This window comes from Chanodichthys erythropterus, chromosome 16 (genome assembly GCF_024489055.1).
Source record: "Chanodichthys erythropterus isolate Z2021 chromosome 16, ASM2448905v1, whole genome shotgun sequence".
NCBI classification, from domain to species: Eukaryota; Metazoa; Chordata; class Actinopteri; order Cypriniformes; family Xenocyprididae; genus Chanodichthys; species Chanodichthys erythropterus.
In genome coordinates, this window is record NC_090236.1 from 15,311,627 (window position 1) to 15,331,335 (window position 19,709).

Consider the following 19,709-nt stretch of genomic DNA (forward strand, 5'->3'; position numbering starts at 1 on the left):
AATCATTTGGTCTTTAATCAGATAGTTACAACATATGCAGGACCGTCCAGAATCATTTATTCTTCACAATTGACAGAATATCCGTAAGTGGATCTATCACTATATAAAATACATCAAAACCACTATGAATCACATACGCTTGCTTTTTGGTAAGCCATAATTTGTTTTAAGGGTTGGTGACTATTGGAGTCTGTTGTTACTATGCTTGAAAGATTGCACTTCGGTTATCTGTGTCCTGTATTTTTACAAATGGAAACAAAAAAAGTTCCTCCTATGCCAGACCTGTAGAAAATGAAAAAGCCAGCACGCGACAAATACTTTTTTTTTTAAGGTGATACATTGCTTTGAGTGACAAGACATTAACACCTTTGAATACAGCAAACATTGCATTACCTCTGATACACTTTCATTTTTAGAGTTGAAGGCAGGGTATTTCTTTGTAGTATTGTGATCACGTGATTGATGTGAACTGCTGCGATAAGGAAATCTGCCTTAGGGTTTCAGTGCAGTAATTTCGATGTTTGGCACCTCAGCAAAAACAACCATGTCCTAGTTCAGATTCAGAAAAATGCAGCTCTTGCTCACTTCCTCTAACGAGAAGGCCAGCACACTTGTAAAACCAATGTTGAGAGGGAAACCATTTTCAGAAAATAAAATATAAATCTTCAAGGCCAATACCATAAGTAATGCACCTATGTGCCTACTGTAAATAAAAAAAAAAAAATAAAAAAAAAAATTGCGAAGATCTGGATATCACAGAAGCCGCATCGTTTAAGTATGATAGTTCTAACACTTAAGATTTAAAATGATTTTCATATTTGGTAACTGTTCACAATTATTCAGTTCCCAATTTAGAACTTTGTAAAGGCCATGCATGAGCGCAGTGAATCAGAAATCATTCAGGTTTCAGGTGTTTTTGTGAACTATTGAAGGAGCAAGCTGTTTTTTTCAGACTCAGTGGACTGTGGTATCGCTAGCATAGTGTTTGATCTTATCCATAGGATAAGGCTCAGTAAGCTAGCTGAAATATCCATAGGATAGTATGTAGCTCCTTATGGCCATGCCCTTGTATGCACTAACTGGGAAGTTCAGGTTTAACTTTCAAATGAATGTTCCGGGTTCAATGCAAGTTGCACTCGCGCACACACCCACACCCACACCCACACATATATACTGGTTAAAGGCACTTACGATGAAATTAAATGTAGCAGTGCAATCAACACTAAAATAGATTTTTAAAAGTATAGCAACAACACTTAAACGCTGTTAACAAGAGACTAAATGTAAGCCGCCTGTCCAAAAGTTTTTACAAATAACTCCTGTCATCATCACTATGTAAAGTCCTCAACGAATAGGACTTTTATAGAAGAGAAAAAACAAAAACACAGGAATGACGTCAGTAATAATGATTTTAGAACACCCAAATACAAATCGAAGTGCTTCAACACAAATTTCCGCTTTTAACACTCTAAAAATGTCTTGTCCTTGCAAGTGCCCTATTTTTTACCAGAAAAAGGCATGAGCCAAAATTACTTTGTGTAACTTGCATTGTTGGTATTGCTTAACTTGCATTGAGACTGGAACATTCCTTCAAGTCAAAGCAAAATAACTAAAAGACTATATTTTGATAAGACTTGGATGCCATATGAATTATGCTGGCTTTAATAATTATAGGTTAAAACACTTTTTGCCTTCATCTTACCACGCAATGTTCTTCGTGGACTTCAATACAACTGTCTAAATGTTGTAAACACTCAAAACAACTGAGAAACAAAGAAAAAGAAGCCCAAATCTATTTTGAATACTAAATGCAATCTGGTATTTTAAATGGATGATCAATTTTGCATGTATTAATGTATCAGAAAATTCTGAGGAAAAAAAAAACAAAAAAACAATGCCCAAAACCACCACAATGAAAAGCCTTATACCATTTTTATATGCTCACAAAGCCAGGTTAATTCATATTGATTGGCACAAAATTAAGGTGACTATTGACAATTCAAGTGAAATGACTTGCTTTAAAGGGTTAGTTCATCCAAAAATGAAAAATATCCCATAATTTACTCACCCTAAAGCCATCCTAGGTGTATATGACTTTCTTCTTTCAAACACAATCGTTAAAAAAAATGAATATTTTTTTTTTTTATATTTCTTTAAACAAAAATTACAAAATCTCTTCCAAGCTTTATAATGGGAGTGAAGAGTAACCGAGGGTGAAGCACAAAAAGCACATCCATCTATCATAAAAGTAATCCATACAGCTCCAAGGGGTTAATAAAGACCTTCTGAAGCAAAGTTTTTTTTTTTTTTTTTAAGAAAAATATCCATATTTATAACTTTATAGACTGTAATCACTAGCTTCCTGTAACATCCGTCCGCGTGTTCACGAGAGATTCGAGTTGCGGTGACGTAGGATGTAGGAGTAGCGTAAGCTTAGATGAGAGTAGATTCCTCACGGTTCAAACAAATAGGGCTGGGCAAAAAAAAAACAAAAAAAAACAAAAAAAAAACTCAAGGTCCTCTGACATTTTCTCTTTAAAAATTACCATTTTAGACTTATAATTCGTGACCGGTGTTTTGTTTTGCTCTATCCTCTGCACTTCCAAGTTCATCAAAACGTCATGCATCAGGTCAAAGTTCAATCTTCCGCCGGAATCGACCCGCATACAGAAGTCAGTGATTCTAGTTTATAAAGTTATAAATATGGATTTTTTTTTTTTTTACAAAAACGCATCGCTTCATTTCAGAAGACCTTTATTAACCCCCTGGAACCATATGATTGATGGATGATTTTTTTGGGCTTGGAAGAGCCAGGATATATATATATATATATATATATATATATATATATATATATATATATATATATATATTATATTATATTATATATATTTATATTATATTATATTATATTATATTATATATATTTATATTATATTATATTATATTATATTATATTATATTATATTATATATATATTTATATTATATTATATTATATTATATTATATTATATTATATTATATTATATTATATTATATATATATATATATATATATATATATATACACACACACTCCAATTGTGTTTGACAAAGAAGAAAGTCATATACACCTAGGATGGCTTGAGGGTGAGTTAATTATGGGATAATTTTCATTTTTCTGTGAACTAACTCTTTAAAAAAAAAAAAAAAAACACCTTAAACAAAAAACTGGCAGAGGGCTCTATACCTTCAATACAAACACTTGTGAAATATACACACAGTGTAGCTCGTGGCCCATGACAGTTTTTCAGCTTTCTTGTCATAGAGCTAAAGCACATTAAAACAAATACGTGCAGAAACACCAATGTGTGCCATTTTGCGTGACGTGACTATTTTCTAGTGCAAAAGCATACAGTCCTAGATAGTTCCTCATCTAAGAAGGGCACATGTTCATAGTGTGTGTAGGATGGCAGACAATGTCCGAGTGTCAGTGACCAAGGCCTCTTGTTAGGTATTAAGTTGTGCACTTCCAGCCTGCTAACCAATGGCAAAGTGTCACAAAGCATCAAGGCTATGCTTGGTGTTTGGATTAAAACTAAAGACTAAACCAAACCTTCCAGAAAAAGCACAGCTAAAATGCAACATCATTTACTCACCCTCAAACTTTTCCAAACTCAAATGATTTTTTTGTGCTTACATGCATGTAAAAGCACCATGAAAGAGGCCCATATGATTAGTGCACCATACTCAATGTCTTCTAAAGCTGTACAACAGCTTTGAGTGGAAAAATGGACCCGAAGCAGTTACATAGCACTGATAATTGCGACAAATGCACTAGGTCTACCTGGAGCCTTCATGAATTACTTCAAATCGTGTCAATTCAATTCTGGAGTTCAACGTTCAATCCACTCAATCTGGATGCAAAGGTTCAAAGTAGATTACCAACTTAAATTTCAGTCTGTTTCTCACTCAGTCTTTTGTATGCCTTAAGAAGACTTGGTATGTAGAGCACAAGTCATCTGTATCCTGTTTTTGAAGCATAAATGCATTAGTCCCTATTTATTGTGATTGCTTGGAAAACAAAGAACAGCACAGTCTTCAGAATTGTTCTAATTTTGACAGAAGAAATAAAAGTCATAGATACAACAACATGAGTGAGTAAATGACAACAACTTTCACTTGTGGGTAAACTATCCCTTTATATGCATCACACACATCCAGCTGGATCAGTATGAAAAGCAGCAAATCTCAGAGTATAGCTAGTGATAGTAAAGACAGGAGGGACAAACAGGCTGATGGTAAATCCTTCTGTGCAGTCAGTAATACAGTCTAATACAATGAAACAAGCCAAACATTTCTGTCAGGCTTAGAGGATGGCAAACACAAGCCCAGTGACATCAGTGTTTCTCTCACAACTACACACTACCTCCCTGAGCCTGAACCATTTATGACAGAACAGACCAACACTGATGAAACTAACCAATGCAAACTAAACTTAAGGGTCATAGATCAAACACTGATGGCCTACAATACTGTGGCAGCATCATCCTTCAGTTCATTACATTGGCCACTGTGTGTGGCAATTGCATTGTGATTGGAGACAAAGAAAAAAAATTATGCAGGAAAAGAAAAGAGGCACAGCCAAAAGTATCCACAGACCAGAACATCCAAACACTGTCAGAAGTGCATATGTTATACATACAAGCATAAAGAATGGCGGATATATACACAACACAGTCTGTTCCAACTCTCGAGTCGAGATTTGAAGCCAGAGAGACAGAGAGAGCCAGTTGAGGCTCTTCACTGCTGGTCCTCACCTCTTTGACTGACTGTAGGATAGTGGGATAGTGCAGAGAGAAGAAAACCAGGGCATCGGTAAGGAGGAGAAGAAGAGGGAGTGGTGCACTACAGTGACTCTGTGATCAGAAAGAGTGGCTCCCTGAAGTCCCGCCAAGTGAGGTCAGTTCCATATCCTGAGGAAGCTGTCCCAAGAACCGGTGGCCACAGCCATGCCATCACTGGTCACCCCCAAACAGCTGACCCTGTTGTCATGCCCAGCTAGAACGCCTTCAAAAAACAACAGCAAAAAAATAGCAGGGATGAATGTTTTAAGTATTTTACAGTCTAACTGCACTTAACCCTGGGTTATCGTCATTCTAAACCCCGCATTTAACCCTGGGTAGAGGAATGTTTCACACTTGTAATTTAGAAAGTATGGAATGCAAACCAATGAAGGTCCAACTAACAGGCTCCTAAGACAGGTCAGCTCTTTTTGTTCTTTGTTTAAAGCATGGGGACTTCTGGCAGAAATATTTGTTGAGAATTAATAAATGTTTTAGCTGTATGTAGAGTTTTTGATTACACTTTTTTGTAAAAGATGTGTTATATTTCAAGTCACAATTAGAGTTAATAGTTTTCTCTTCAGTGAACTTCCATTTCAACGAGTATATATACATTATGTTTTGGTGTAACTATACAAGCTTTTCTGTTTGCTCAAACTGACATACAAGTTAGACAAACTATAAAAGTTCTAAAAAGAAAATTCTGTAACAATTCTTAATGCTCAGACTATGTGTGAGACTAGTTGATTAAATGATACTGCTGCTTTTCTGTTTTTATTTTTTTTGCATATTTAATGATTCCCTTTATATTTTTACAAAGGCTACGTTTAAATTAGAGTCATGTTAATGTTACATGTTAAAATTAATTTATTATTTTGAAGTGTATATCTGGAGCAATTGATTTTACCACAGATTTTGCATGCATTCGTTTTCTCTGTGGCAAAATTTCCATTTAAATGTTAAAGAAATTAGTCAAGTATATTTAAAGGTGGTTGCCTCAAGTAGAGTTCTCTTTATTTTTTTTGTTTTGTTTTTACAGTAAATCTGCATACATTTCCCACTTTGTGGGAAATAATCACTACTTTATTGCAGCAAACTTGGAAACAAGAATAGTTTGAACTTGTGTTATATCTTTTAGGGAGATTTTACTCACCACTGTTACTTAACCATTATAGTAATTATTATACATTTACTGTAAAAAGTGTAATGAAAACTGCATGCATATGTAAGTAACAGTAATAGTGGGTAAAAAAAGGGTACACAGTTAACTAAAGTAAATATTTTCTAGATAATGTTTTCATAATTTCTTTGCATTTTAGTACAATGACAATATAAAAGCAGATTTTATTATGAAAGCTTGTCTCTATAATGCTTATTATTTTTCACATACATTATAATTGAGGTTTCATAGATGAAGATATATTAGCTGCCTATATATTCTAGGAAGGGGGTCCCTCGCAAGGGAATCATCATAATCTAAGCCTCTTATTTATTAGGGCCCGAGCACAGATGGTGCGAGGACTCTACTGGAATTAATCCGTTTTTTTAATTTGAGTTTTCTGCTTCTGCCTCTGCCTCAGGGTTTTAATGATTTAAGTCATATCTTGGAATATCTGAATGCAAACAAATCCAGTTTTCTCTCTAATATCAGTAGAATGCCTCATTTCCATCAGAGATTATTTAATACAACATTTGTGAAAACACCAAGGTTTGTTACTAAAGTAAAACCATGATAAATGGCCTTTTATTGGTGTCTTCATGTTGGTTTTGTTGACATGATTTAGAAATTCAGGACTGTCTGATATGAGACCACTTGAGATGTTTGACTCTCTCAATTTTGCTTTAAAGCAAAAAAGCTTCAGTAGAATTCAAATCTGTAACAACTGTCAATGAGGTTTGTTTTCCATGTGGTCAAAAGGCTGTGTGAAGTACTGACCTGCACGCTCTCCTTTTAGTGTGTCCCACACATTGCAGTTGAAGTCATCGTAGCCAGCGAGCAGCAGACGGCCACTCTTGGAGAAGGCCACGGAGGTGATGCCACAGATAATGTTGTCATGCGAATACATCATCAGTTCCTGGTCCGCACGAAGGTCAAACAAACGACAAGTGGCGTCGTCCGAGCCAGTGGTGAAAGCATTACCATTTGGAAAGAACTGAAAAAACGAGCACAACTGAAACCTGATGATATAAACACAATTCTGAAAAGTACTATGAAAGGACAGGCTTAATAAGAAGTAAACCAGCATAAGACACTGCAGAGGACTTTTCTCTTTGACACTCACACAGACAGCATTTATATCGGACACGTGTCCAGTGAAAGACTGTCTGCACATTCCGTCTCGGATGTCCCACAATTTGGAAGATGCGTCGCAGGCACCCGACACAAAGGTCCTAGAGTCTGGGCTAAGGGACAAGCTCATCACATCTCCACTGTGCCCTGTGAACGTGGTGGTCTGCTGACCGGTCTCAATGTCCCAAAGAGCACTGCATAGGAGAAAGGCAGCTGGTTCAGGTTCAGTACAAAAATCATCAAACAGACCTTGAAAAAAAGGGTTATTATTTCTTTCTAGCAGTATCAACTCTTTTATCAGAGCTCAACAATCAGGATGGCCCTGGGAAGAGCTGGGTAATTAAGAATTATTTTAATTTATTTTAACAGTACTAAAACCATAAAACCCAAAGATAATTAATAACAGTTCATCACACAATATCATGAAATGCCCATCTATGAAATTCTTCAATTAATTCTCATAGCCTCTAGCTCAGAAATACACTGTGTGATATACATAATGCATTAATGATAATTAAAAATTGAAGGTAAATAATCTATTGAAATGGTCATTCAACGCTGTGATGGACTCACCATGTAGTATCTCCAGAGCTGGTGACAATCTGACTATCGTCCAAAAAGCGACAACATGACAAATAACCTGGTGAGGAAGAAAAAGGGGGAAAAAACATAAACATCCCACTGAATGATAGATACAGACACAGATTAATGATGCAAATTTTTCTGTTGACAAGGTTTACCTGTGTGTCCAGGCAGTTCTCTGGTGACTCTGACATTGCCCTCACGGGTTTTAAGGCTGTAGATTGAGCAGATGTTATCCAGGCCTCCACAGGCTACATAATTCCCTGAGGGAGCATAGGCGCAAGTCATCACCCACGATGACCTTAATGGAATGGCATGAATCTGGAAAGAACCAAAAAAAAAAAAAAAATTGTTGCAGTTGCTTTTCCCTTCTGTTATACAGAATGAGACCAATGCTGAATTTGGAACCACATAATACTCTTGCTATTTCTGCCATGTAACGATGTGGTAAAAATAGTAATAGTATGCTAGTAGGTGATTTCGAATTCAGCACAAGAGTTAGCATGTTGCACAACTCTGCCCACAGGTTCGAAGCATATCCTATTTTACCTGCGTACATGATAGAACACTCATGTAAAGAAACAAATACTGAAAAATCTTGGCTGCATGATTGTTTATATCATAGCAAAAATATAACCTATATTATCGCACAGCTATACATGTGTGCGTTTGTTTATATATATATATATGCGTTTGTTTATATATATATATATATATATATATATATATATATATATATATATATATATATATATATATATATATATATATGGTGGGCATAGATTAATTTTTTTAATCTAGATTAATCTTGGAATTAATCTAGATTAATCTAGGATTAAAATGGCTCATTTGAATTCTGCCGAAGACTATGTGAGATACCCAAATTGTCCCTGCGTCCCAATGTCCATACTATCCATACTAAACAGTATGTGAGATTAAAATAAGTGTGTCCCAAAGCATAGTGGCCCAGTTTCACAGACAGGTCTTAGGTTAAACCTGGATTAGACCGTAGTTCAATTAGGATATTTAAGTAGTTTTTATAAACATACCCTAGAAAAAGACATTGCTGGTGTGTATCTTAAGGCAAAACAGTGGCAGTGACATTTTAAGTATGTCAGTACAAGTTGCTTTCAGTTAAAACACCTTAAACATGCATTTTAGTCTAGGACTATCTTAAGCCTTGTCTGTGAAACCAGGGGAGTATGTTGAAGAGTATGCCAAAAGTCAGTAACTTTGCGAAGGGTCAATTCGGCTAGGTATACATCCGCACTAAAATATCAAGGTGAAAGTCATCATAACTTGCGTAGTATAGACCCAGTTCCCAACCCAACTTTGAGAATAGATTAACAGCGATATTTTTTTTATCACCCGATAAGAGTCTCACATTAACTCAGCACGTTAACGCCGATAACGGCCCACCGCTAATATATATACACATACACTACCGCTCAAAAGTTTGGGATCGGTAAGATTTTTAATGTTTTTAAAAGAAGTTTCGTTGCTCATCAAGGGTGCATTTACTTAATTAAAAATACAGTAAAAACAGTAATATTGTGAAATATTATTACAATTTTTCTTTTCTATTTGCAAATATTTAAAAAATTTAATTTATTCTTGTGTTGGCAAAGCTGAATTTTCAGCATCGTTAATCCAGTCTTCAGTGTCACATGATCCTTCAGAAATCATTCTAATATGTCAATTTGCTGCTCAAGAAAAAAATATTGTTTACAATTGTACAAAATATGTGTGTACAATATTTTTTTTCAGGATTCTTTGATGAATAGAAAGTTCAAAAGAACAGTGTTTATTTGAAATATAATCTTTTGTAACATTATAAATGTCTTTACTGTCACTTTTCATTGATTTAATGCATCCTTGCTGAATAAAAGTATTAATTTCTTTAAAAAAAAAATACAAATAAAAATTCTTAATGACCCCAAACTTTTGAACGGTAGTGTAAAATGTTACAAAAGCTTTGTATTTTAGATAAATGCTGTTCTTTTGAACTTTCTATTCATCAAGGAATCCTGAAAAAAAAAGTACACAACCGTTTTCAACATTGATAATAACAAATATTTCTTGAGGAACTAATCATCATATTAGAATGATTTCTGAAGGATCATGTGACACTGAAGACTGGAGTAAAGATGCTGAAAATTCAGCTTTGCCAACACTAGAATAAATTACTTTGTAAAATATCTTCAAATAGAAAACAGCTATTTTAAATTGTAATAATTTTTCACAATATTACTGTTTTTACTGTATTTTTAATTTAATAAATTAAGCCTTGGTGAGCAGACAAAACTACTTTTAAAAACATTAAAAATCTTACCGATCCCAAACTTGTGTATATATTAGGGGTGTGACAAGAGCGGATCTCACGAGACGAGATGAGACTCGAGATTGAGTTGAAATACACGGTGAAATACATGACTAGAAAAAAATATTCTGCAGGTGTATTTGAAATGTTTTAACTAATCATCTTGTAATGAATGTCATTTCAGTTCTACTTTCTGAGTATGAATCATCATATTCAGTAAAAGACAACAATACTCAAGCACTGTAAAAGGTTTTGCCACAAACTCAGCTGACTGACTTCTGTCCTGTATGATTTCAGTTTCTTCAGGCCTTACTGTACATGATTTATGAGCTTCTACAACTTTTGACCTCCTAACTGAACTCCTTTCCACAAACTGATCATAGAAATAAAACAGTATAAATTAAAATGTTAACACTTTACAATAAGGTCTCATTTATTAACATTAATGTATTAACAAACATCAACTAACAATGAGCAACATATTTGCTACAGTATTAATCTTATGTTAGTTGATAAAAATAGTCATTCATTGTTAGTTCATGATAGTTCAAAGTGCATTAACTAATGTTAACAAAATAAACCTTATTGTTTGCGCTTAATAAGATTAAGAGAAAACTTATTCATTTTTATGGTAACACTTTACAATAAGTGTTTCACTTTTCGCCTCGACGAGAAATCTTGTCACATTTTAGTCTTTCAAGATCTCGTGACACAAGATCTTGTCACACCCCTAACTAATAATGAACTGCACTTCCACAGAATTTATTAATCTTTGTTAATGTTACTTTCAACATTGACTAATACATTACTAAAATCAAGAGTTGTAGTTGTTAACATTAGTTAATGCACTGTGAACTAACATGAATAAACAATGAACTGCTGGTTAGTTCATGCTAGTTGATACATTAACTAATGTTAACAAATGGTTACACAACTCAAACGTGATGCGTAACCAATGAGGTTCATTCTTGTGTGTTACGCAGCATGTTTGAGCTTCCGGAAGATGTTTGTATTATTCATGTTTGGTTTAGCTTCTGCTTATGTTCCCTGATCAATGTTTACATGTGAGTAAAAGCCTAAATTAAATTTTTCTATAATAAAAAGCTATCGAGTGTCTTCACAAAATTTGGACTAAACCGCACAATTCATATGGAGAAGTTTTTTGATCTCTGTCATTTGCAAAGGCAGTCAATGGAGAGACATATATCCTTGTATAACAACTGTGCTTTTTATATTTATATTCACTTGTTGGGCTGGACTAACCTTGTTTGTGGTGTAACTGTCCCAAACGATGAGTTTGCCATCTTGTGAGGCACTAACTAGTAACCTTAATGTTTTAAACACACACACAGAAAAAAAGGGTTAAAGAGTAAAGTGCTGTCGATAATACAAAACATCACAGATTAAAAATGCAACAAGGTTAATATTGTGGACCACGATTGCATTTGTAATTTTCTTTAAATGACAAACTCTGCAGGCAACTATGGACACAAACTCTGTCCATCTAACAATTTGTCTCCTCCCTAAAGTACTAGAATGGATGCACAGATGGAGAAAAGGTGAATGATAGAGGGAGGGGAGGAGGGAGAAAAAGAGAGACTGGAGCAGAAGGCAGCCTACATAATCCCAGAACACCCCTGAGTTGTGAGAGGCCTGCTGTATTATTCATTGAGTGTACAATGACAGAGCTGCAGGGTTCCTCTGAGAGTGCCCATCCTCCAGCCCCCCTCAATCGCTCTCTGTCAACTGACCTGGAATCAGTGGCCCAGTGCATGGCATAGATTTTGGCTAAATGGCCTCGGAGGGTCCGCCTTGTTCTCATCTGGATCCTTCCAACTGAATCCAGACCAGCTGTAATCTAAGCATACAAAGAAATCTTAATTTACAGCGACACTACATAGCAAGAAGCAGACATTTCACAAACCTGAATTGCACCGTTGATCACTCGCATGCTGAAAATGCTGTATTAGTTGATTTAACTGTTATAGTGATCATCTAAAATTAACATAGCACTTACTGAAGTGAAGACAAACAGAAATTGTGAAATCATAAGTCACAAAAAAAAAAAAAAAAAAAAAAAAAAAAAAAAAAAAACCTGGGCATGGGTTAAACATTTAAATTTTGATGGCGGACTTGGCATGTAAGAGGGTGATTAATATTTCAGTGCACTTAAGAGCGTGTTCAGCACATGCGTCAGCAGCCAATTTGCATGTCTGTGCTGAGCTCAGAAAACAGGAGAGCAGGAACCTCCATAGACATGCCCCATGATGAGCTGGGTTAGACCAGTGCTGCTCTTATGGGGAGGGGGACTCAGCAGGGACAGTGGTAGAGCTGCTTACCTGGGACAGGCTGGAGTCGCTGCATGCTTTCCTGGCATCCTGTAATGGGAACAGTAGCATTTCAGAGAGAGGAGTCATTCTACTAATCAGGGCTGAGGAAAACGCATGTATAAGAGCATCTATTCACTGGCACTCAGGTCCACAATGAGCTTGGATTAAATAATTTAAAAAAATGGTCAAACTGAAAAAACTATTCCAATAATCAAAGCTGATACTGCTCAAAGTAATGCAACCATTATAAGAGTGGGATGCAGATGTATACATAATTTAACAAAATACTTTTCAACAATGAGGTAACAGGAATCTTTTTCACAGTATATTTTTGAAGAGGTTAAGCATATTTTTTATAGCCGTACGCAACAACTACCTATATATAAAATATGCAGTGTCTCATGCTTGTGATCAGTCAATTAAAATAAAACTGACTAAACAGTACAAAATTAAAATCTGTTGTTATTCTTAATGTAATTTGGCAGTTATGCAATTATGTATTTTAGATCCTACAGCTGCAAGAGTTTTGGAACATAAAAAAAATGGTTCACAGTCCAAAAGAGGTTAAGAACCCTTGACTTGGAGAGTTTCATAAAAGATAGTCTATTTTGGAACTGGCACAAGGTAGAACTTCCACTTTTGCACCATTATTGGGCCATTGCAGATAAATGAATTAATCAGCACTTCCACCTTATCACTTATCACACTATCATTCTAAAATGTGGAGTTGGTCACCAAGGCTACATTTATTTGGTCAAAAATGCTGTTAAATATTATTACAATTTAAAATGTTTACTATTTGAACATATTTTAAAATCTAATTTATTCATGTGATTCAAAGCTAAATTCCCTGCAGCCGTTACTCCAGTCTTTAGCGTCACATAATCCCCATGCATTGTGGTGCTCTCGTGAACGCATATCCGAGACTGTTACGGAAGAGAAGAAATTGTTGAATAAAGTCGTTATTTTGTTTTTTCACAAAAAAGTATTCTCGTTGCTTCGTTATATTAAGGTTGAACCACTGTAGTCACATGGACTGTTTTAAATATGTTTTTATATTTAGTACCTTTCTGGGCACTGAAAGTGTAAATTATATTGCTGTCAATGGAGGCCTCACTGAGGTCTTACGGGTGTGGAACGACATGAGGGTAAGTAATTAATGACAATTTTCATTTTTGGGTGAACTAACCCTTTAAATGCAAATGAGCTGCTACTCCCCACCCTGCTTTCCAGAAGAGGGTGGAGCCTGTAAAACTCATGCCTGGATACTCTGCTAAAAGCTAACAAAACATCTGTAAAATATCTCTAACGCAGCCACGCTCACGTGACATTGCAGTTCTTTGTTATCATGAAAGTTAATTATTTAAACAGTTCAACTTTAAACTTCTGATATATGCTTTTCTGAGCACACACATCCAAAGCATGCGCACAGAATGCTATCTGTCAGAGAGCACGTCCAGTGAGTGTTAAAATTATTTCTGTTACACGTTTTATTGCGCTTAAACTGTCAAATACACAAAGTTCACAAACACAGTCAGTTATGTCTGAGAAAGATCAGACTAAAGTAATGGTAGGCAGCAACATAATATACAGTAGGCTACCTACTGCTGTTAATATAAACCAAACAACAAAAGGAAAACAGAAAATCACTCACTGCTGTTGATTAAGTAACTTTAGTAGCTTTAATAAGAATACATTTCTTACTTGAATGCTGCTGTTAAATGCTTTGACGAGGAGATAAACATGGCGGACTGTGTACCGCTCACTCAGGGGAGGAGCTAAGCTAAAAGGGCAGATCGTCACCATTCATGAGCAGGGCTACCCCTACTGTTTCATAAGATTAGGGGAAAATCTGGAACTGCTTGTTTGGAGAGACCGTTTATGATTTATGGCGATTATAAAAAAGGAGTGTGTGGATTTTTACCATTATAGGCTGGTTGTACACACACTGTGGATACAAATCTGTATTCAAATACATTATAAAAGTGAATTTTACATAATAGGTGCCCTTTAAAGGGATAGTTCACTCAATCATTAAAGTAATTTTTCATCCTCATGTCTTTCCAAACCCGTAAGACTTTCACTCATCTTTGGTACACAAATGAAGATTTTTTTATTTTTTTATATGAAAGTGATTGCCTCTCTTCGGAAAAAATTACTAAACTACTCAATATATATGGATTAGTTTTAAAATCTCTTTATGAACTTTTAGAAGCGTCAAAGTTTCAGTTGCGTAGCTGTCCATGGAGGGACAGAAAGCTCTCAGATTTCATCAAAAAGATCTTCATTTGTGTTCCAAAGATGAACGAAATTCTTACGACACTTACGATGAACAACATGAGGGTGAGTAATTAAAGTGTCATAAATATTAGATGAAAGGTCTAATATTTCCATCATGTATGTGAGCACTACAGTCTCTGAATGGAGGACACACGTCAATTTAAAGCAGAAAGAATAATGGCATAGTTTTTTTTTTGTCCATTGTTCTTTGAATTTTTTGTTTACCTTGTCTTCTGTCTATCAGAATAATTTGTGTCATCACGATTATGATCAGATGTAAGGCTAAATCAGTGTTCTTATTTGTATATATATTTCATTTGAAGACATGATGAAATAGGTGCACATACACAGTGCTGGCTAATGTTTAAAGCAATAGATTATATGAAATATGTTTATAAAAACTTGAAACATGCTTACTTAAGTCCATATATGATCTATGATCCATGTGAAAAGTATTGTTAAACATGTTGTTCCATGCAGAAACCGCTCAAATGCGCGCTCGGTGTTCTCACACATTAAAGGGGGGGGGGGGGGGGGGGGGGCTAATTTTATTTCATGCGTTCTGACCTATTTACACTGATAAAGAGTTGGATTCTCTTGCTAAACATGGTCAAAGTTTCAAAAAACAAGTTGGAAGAGCACGCACACACACATCAACCCCAATGAGATCAAGAGAGCGCACCGATCAACGTGCTTCGTTCGGGTTATGGAAGATTTGTGCTCACGTATTACATTGATGCGCTCTCAACATTTGTCATTAAAATAACCATAGAAACCACCTTAAATTAACTACCAAAATAAGGATAAATTTGTGTCTGAAAGTTGCAATAATTTTTTATTGGTTAAAATTAAAAGAGAATCTCTCATGTCTTCCGTGGCTGCTCGAGCCCGCAGGATCGGTGCTTATGGTATTATAAACAAGGCCCAGTTTGACGCTTGATTTATAGATCGTTTGAAACTGAAAGATGATTTTCGGAAAGACTTGGTACAGCATATCTTTTATAAAATCTGATAAAAACTAACTTTTTGGAGATATGAAGGATGCTATACTACTCTATAGGTACTCAAAATCAACATGAGATTGGCTGAAATTGTGTGTTATGTACCCTTTAAATTACAGAGATATTTCCCATGTGTTTGTAGTCAAACTGTAGCTCTAAATACATCATGGGGAAAATGCAAACAGCAATTTCATGTTACTGAGGAAATATACACTTATATATGCCTGAAGGACAACAGTGCAGTTGAACAGGCAGAAGTGAATGGACAGCGCGAGACATTTGAACTCTCCTCAGTAATTCGTAATACAGCGTAGTGCTTGGATTAAAAGAGTAAATTCTCATGAATAATGAGAATTAATGAGCTCTTTGTTACAAATAAATACAGAGAAGCGCTAAGAAACTGATGACGTCAGCTCGTTTGTCCAGCCCCGGCAGCCAATGACCACTCTGGATCTTACCGGTATTACGCATTGGCGTTAGAAGCCATGACATTGCTCCGACTTTGTTTTTCAAACCGGAAGACAGAAATTGCTCTAAAAAAATGCAAAAATTACTACTTTCCACTTATGAATAAACTTAACGAGTACCTTTAGTGTTTTTAATGATAGGCAGCCTGTACATGTAAATGTGTTTTGGGGTTTCATGACCCTTTAATGACAAAATATTTAGGTGAACTATCCGATATTGAAATGTAATTCTTTGTAACCATGTAAAGTTGTTACTGGCAGTTTTAATCAATTTAACACCCCCAAACTTTCGAAGGGCAGAGTATGTACCAATGTGTATTCTGCTGTGTAAATTAGTTGTGTGCAGAAGTGTCGATATGACCCCAGAAGCCATCCTTTGATCAGATTGGCTGAGCAGATAAGTTAGCAGATCTTACCCTGATCTGATTGCGCAGCTGCTCAGCCTCCTGCCGCAACTGCTCCAGCTCACTCATGGTCCTCCAGGTGTTTCACTCCCTTCCCAGCTTTGATAAAACTGAACACAAAAACATAACGCCACATTAAGTAGTCAATAAAGGAAGTAAAACGGAGCACTCATGCTGGATCAATAATTCAAGCTACTCACACAAATAATATTCATTTGAATGTCATGTCAGAGGTCTTACAGACACAGTAAGATGAACCCTTTGGACACAATTTGTGGTGAACGCAGAAAGTGATTCAGTAGCACCAATGTTTTCACTATACTGAATAGAACTAGCGGCTCACTGTATAATACAATTCAGCGAAGGAACCTATTGCAGCTATAGCACTGCAAACTGAAGAGCTGGGCACGCTGTGCTCCTTTGTTTAACGAGGGGCAGCACTGTTTGGCACTGCCTACTAGTTGATTTCCCTTAAAATATAACTAACACCACCACCACAAAAAAAACAGCTAATTAAGTTGCTTAAGATGTTAAGAGGTTATATGCAGTATGATACTCAACAAGGGAATCAAAACAACACTCATTCAAAGGCCATATACAAATTTATCAGTCTAATTGTAATATTAACAAATTATGAAAAAAGGGTTACCACATCTTTTCATACGAACTTTTAAACTTTTTAAAATCTTAAAATGTCCATGTTTCCATGACTCAATTAACCTAATCTATGGCTTTTAGTTTTATTGCAGCCTAACAGCAAATACGGAGTAGATGGAATATGAATTCCAACATTGGTGGTTTGACACAATATGGGAATACCCCTAGAGATGTTCAGGACTACCCTGCCCTTGGTGAAATCTGTACATTTCAGCATAAGTTTTATTTTTTAGGGAAGCACAGTAGCATGACTGCAAGCAATGTTGCTAAAAACAGGAAGACTGCTTGTCCCAACCCTACCAGTCAAATTACAGGAAAAGTAAGCAATGATCAGTGTGCATTTTAAACAAGCTTTCCATTATAAGTACACATTAACAACAGTATAATATGAATAAAAACACAAACACAAAAATCTCAGGTTGATTAAAATATAGGAGCATCTTCTCAAGTGGAAAAAATAATAATAATAATAATTAAAAAAAATAATAATTAAATCCAGCTAGTTCGGGCATATTAAATCCATTTTAATCCAAAATGGTTATGTTACATCCGGGTGTTTATAATCCTTAATCCAGATGTGTTAATCTCTCATTTAACCTGTGACACTCAAAGAGTCTGTTAAACTTGTTGCGATAAACTCGAAAAACGCAGTTGTAAATTAAACATCCACACAGTGACGAAATGTTTGCCCGTTAATTGTTACATTTGTTTTAGTCACCAAGTTTAATACGATAAAACGCAATGTGTAATAACGTTACTGATGTTCACGTACATTTCACATTATTCGAAGCTAGCCAACTGTTTTGACAACAGAATCAATACCACATGTTGCACTAGACAGAAATGTCTATAGAATCCACTATTTAAACGACAAAAGGTATAAAATAATCTTTCTCTGCAGATTTGTCATCCGTCAAGCTAATCACAGAGTTATATTATGATTAGGTTAGTTTGGTTAGCACAGTGGCTAGCGAGCGGTGACTGTATCATGTCAGTTACCCCAGACCACCACACAAACATTGACACATTACCTGATGTAGAAACACTACAGAATCCTCCTGCCGCGTGTAAGGGTTAGCAGACTTTTCTTTCTTTTATTTTTATTTTTTTTTCCTTCAAAATGTTAACGCGGTCATTTCGTTAAAATCCAAAACAAGGCAGCGGGCGCCAAATTTACTAGATTCAAGGCAATTCACAGAGCCGATTACCACACCCATACTGATATTGAGAGCATGGCAACAATTGGATGGAGGGGGGAAACGAAACAGTGCAGAGTTTTTTAACATAAGATATTCAGTGTACCGGTGTAAAAATGAGTACAAATGTGTCTCTCGGTAATTTATATAGTATATTATTAGAAAGCTAATGTATTTTATCAAAACAGTTTCACGATTGTCTACGCCTACCTAATCACGTCACCCGCGCTTGAAATGGTTCTGGCTATCAGCTTCCTCAATTGTAAAAATTACTGAAGTAGTTTAATACATTGGATGCAGTCACAGATTTGTAACGAATACGCATGCATTAAGTAGACTTATAAAGAAAATAGCCATTAAAATAGTGTGCTCTGCCATTTAAAAATGCAAATATATTAAAAATACATCAATGTGTTTATAATTTGCACCTTTATATAACTATGAAATGAATGAATATTATATTAGTTAATATTTTAGCAAAGTTTCCTTTTGAACCTTATGACAGCATAAGATTCCCACCTATTTAAAGCCACATGATACACTGGGTGGTTGCCAGTTTGCCACTTCTCCGAGTGACTATTAATTTCAGAGCCAAAGTGTTAAAATAATAATAATATAATAATAATGTACTAATAATACTCTGGCTAATGAGACTTATTTTGAATTTAATTTTAAAGTGAATTATTATGTAATATGTTGGAGCAATATACAAATAAGCATTAGGCAACAATGGCAAGAATGAAACTGTCTGTGGCAATCCATGGGTTAAGAAATGCAAACCACACACTCACTGCTTCATCATCTCACTCTTGCTGGTCTATAAACCCTGTCTAAAGCAGTCAAATTAAATAATAATCAAGTTACAAAACCAGTATTAAGTGACATTTAGTCTTACCTAGTATGTTGAAGTCCACCAGTGAGAGGTTGGTCAATGGAAGCACACAGCTCCCTTTGTAGTGTGTGTGTGTGTGTGTGTGTGTGTGTGTGTCTGTGTTTGTGTGTGTGTTTGTGTGTCTATGCTGATGGGAGCACTGCCACCGGGATAGGCAGTAGGGACTTTAGTAAATGGCCAGCACATCTACACTGAGAGCTGCTCATGGTGACAAGGTGGGGCTGGATGGGGGAGGCTGAATAGTGAAAGTGGGAAGATGAGGTCTTAAAGAGACAGCAGTCTGTTCATTTGGTCAGTGTCACAACTGAGTAAGTGTTAAAAAAAAAAACAATTATTGTCCTGTGCATTTAAAGGGTTAGTTCAGCCAAAAATGAAAATTCTGTCATTTATTACTCACCCTCATGCCGTTTCACACCCATAAGACCTTTGTTCATCTTCGGAACACAAATTAAGATATTTTAGTTGAA

The 19,709-nt window shown here is 35.6% G+C and overlaps 1 protein-coding gene across 2 annotated transcripts; it reads right to left on the reverse strand.

The window, feature by feature from the left end:
• Positions 1-3,146: 3,146 nt before the first annotated feature.
• Positions 3,147-19,433, reverse strand: gnb4a (guanine nucleotide binding protein (G protein), beta polypeptide 4a). Of its 2 annotated transcripts, none has more exons than XM_067362752.1 (10): positions 19,246-19,433; positions 16,510-16,607; positions 12,355-12,393; positions 11,767-11,873; positions 11,279-11,342; positions 7,854-8,016; positions 7,687-7,753; positions 7,106-7,307; positions 6,760-6,976; positions 3,147-5,049 (listed from the first exon to the last, which is right to left on the reverse strand). In XM_067362752.1, exons 2-10 carry the CDS (start codon positions 16,564-16,566, stop codon positions 4,943-4,945), a joined length of 1,023 nt encoding a protein of 340 aa, XP_067218853.1. In that variant the 5' UTR covers positions 16,567-16,607; positions 19,246-19,433; the 3' UTR covers positions 3,147-4,942. The 2 variants fall into 2 exon arrangements, with proteins under 2 accessions (XP_067218853.1, XP_067218852.1); XM_067362751.1 differs by lacking the exon at positions 19,246-19,433 and adding an exon at positions 18,186-18,571.
• Positions 19,434-19,709: the final 276 nt, after the last annotated feature.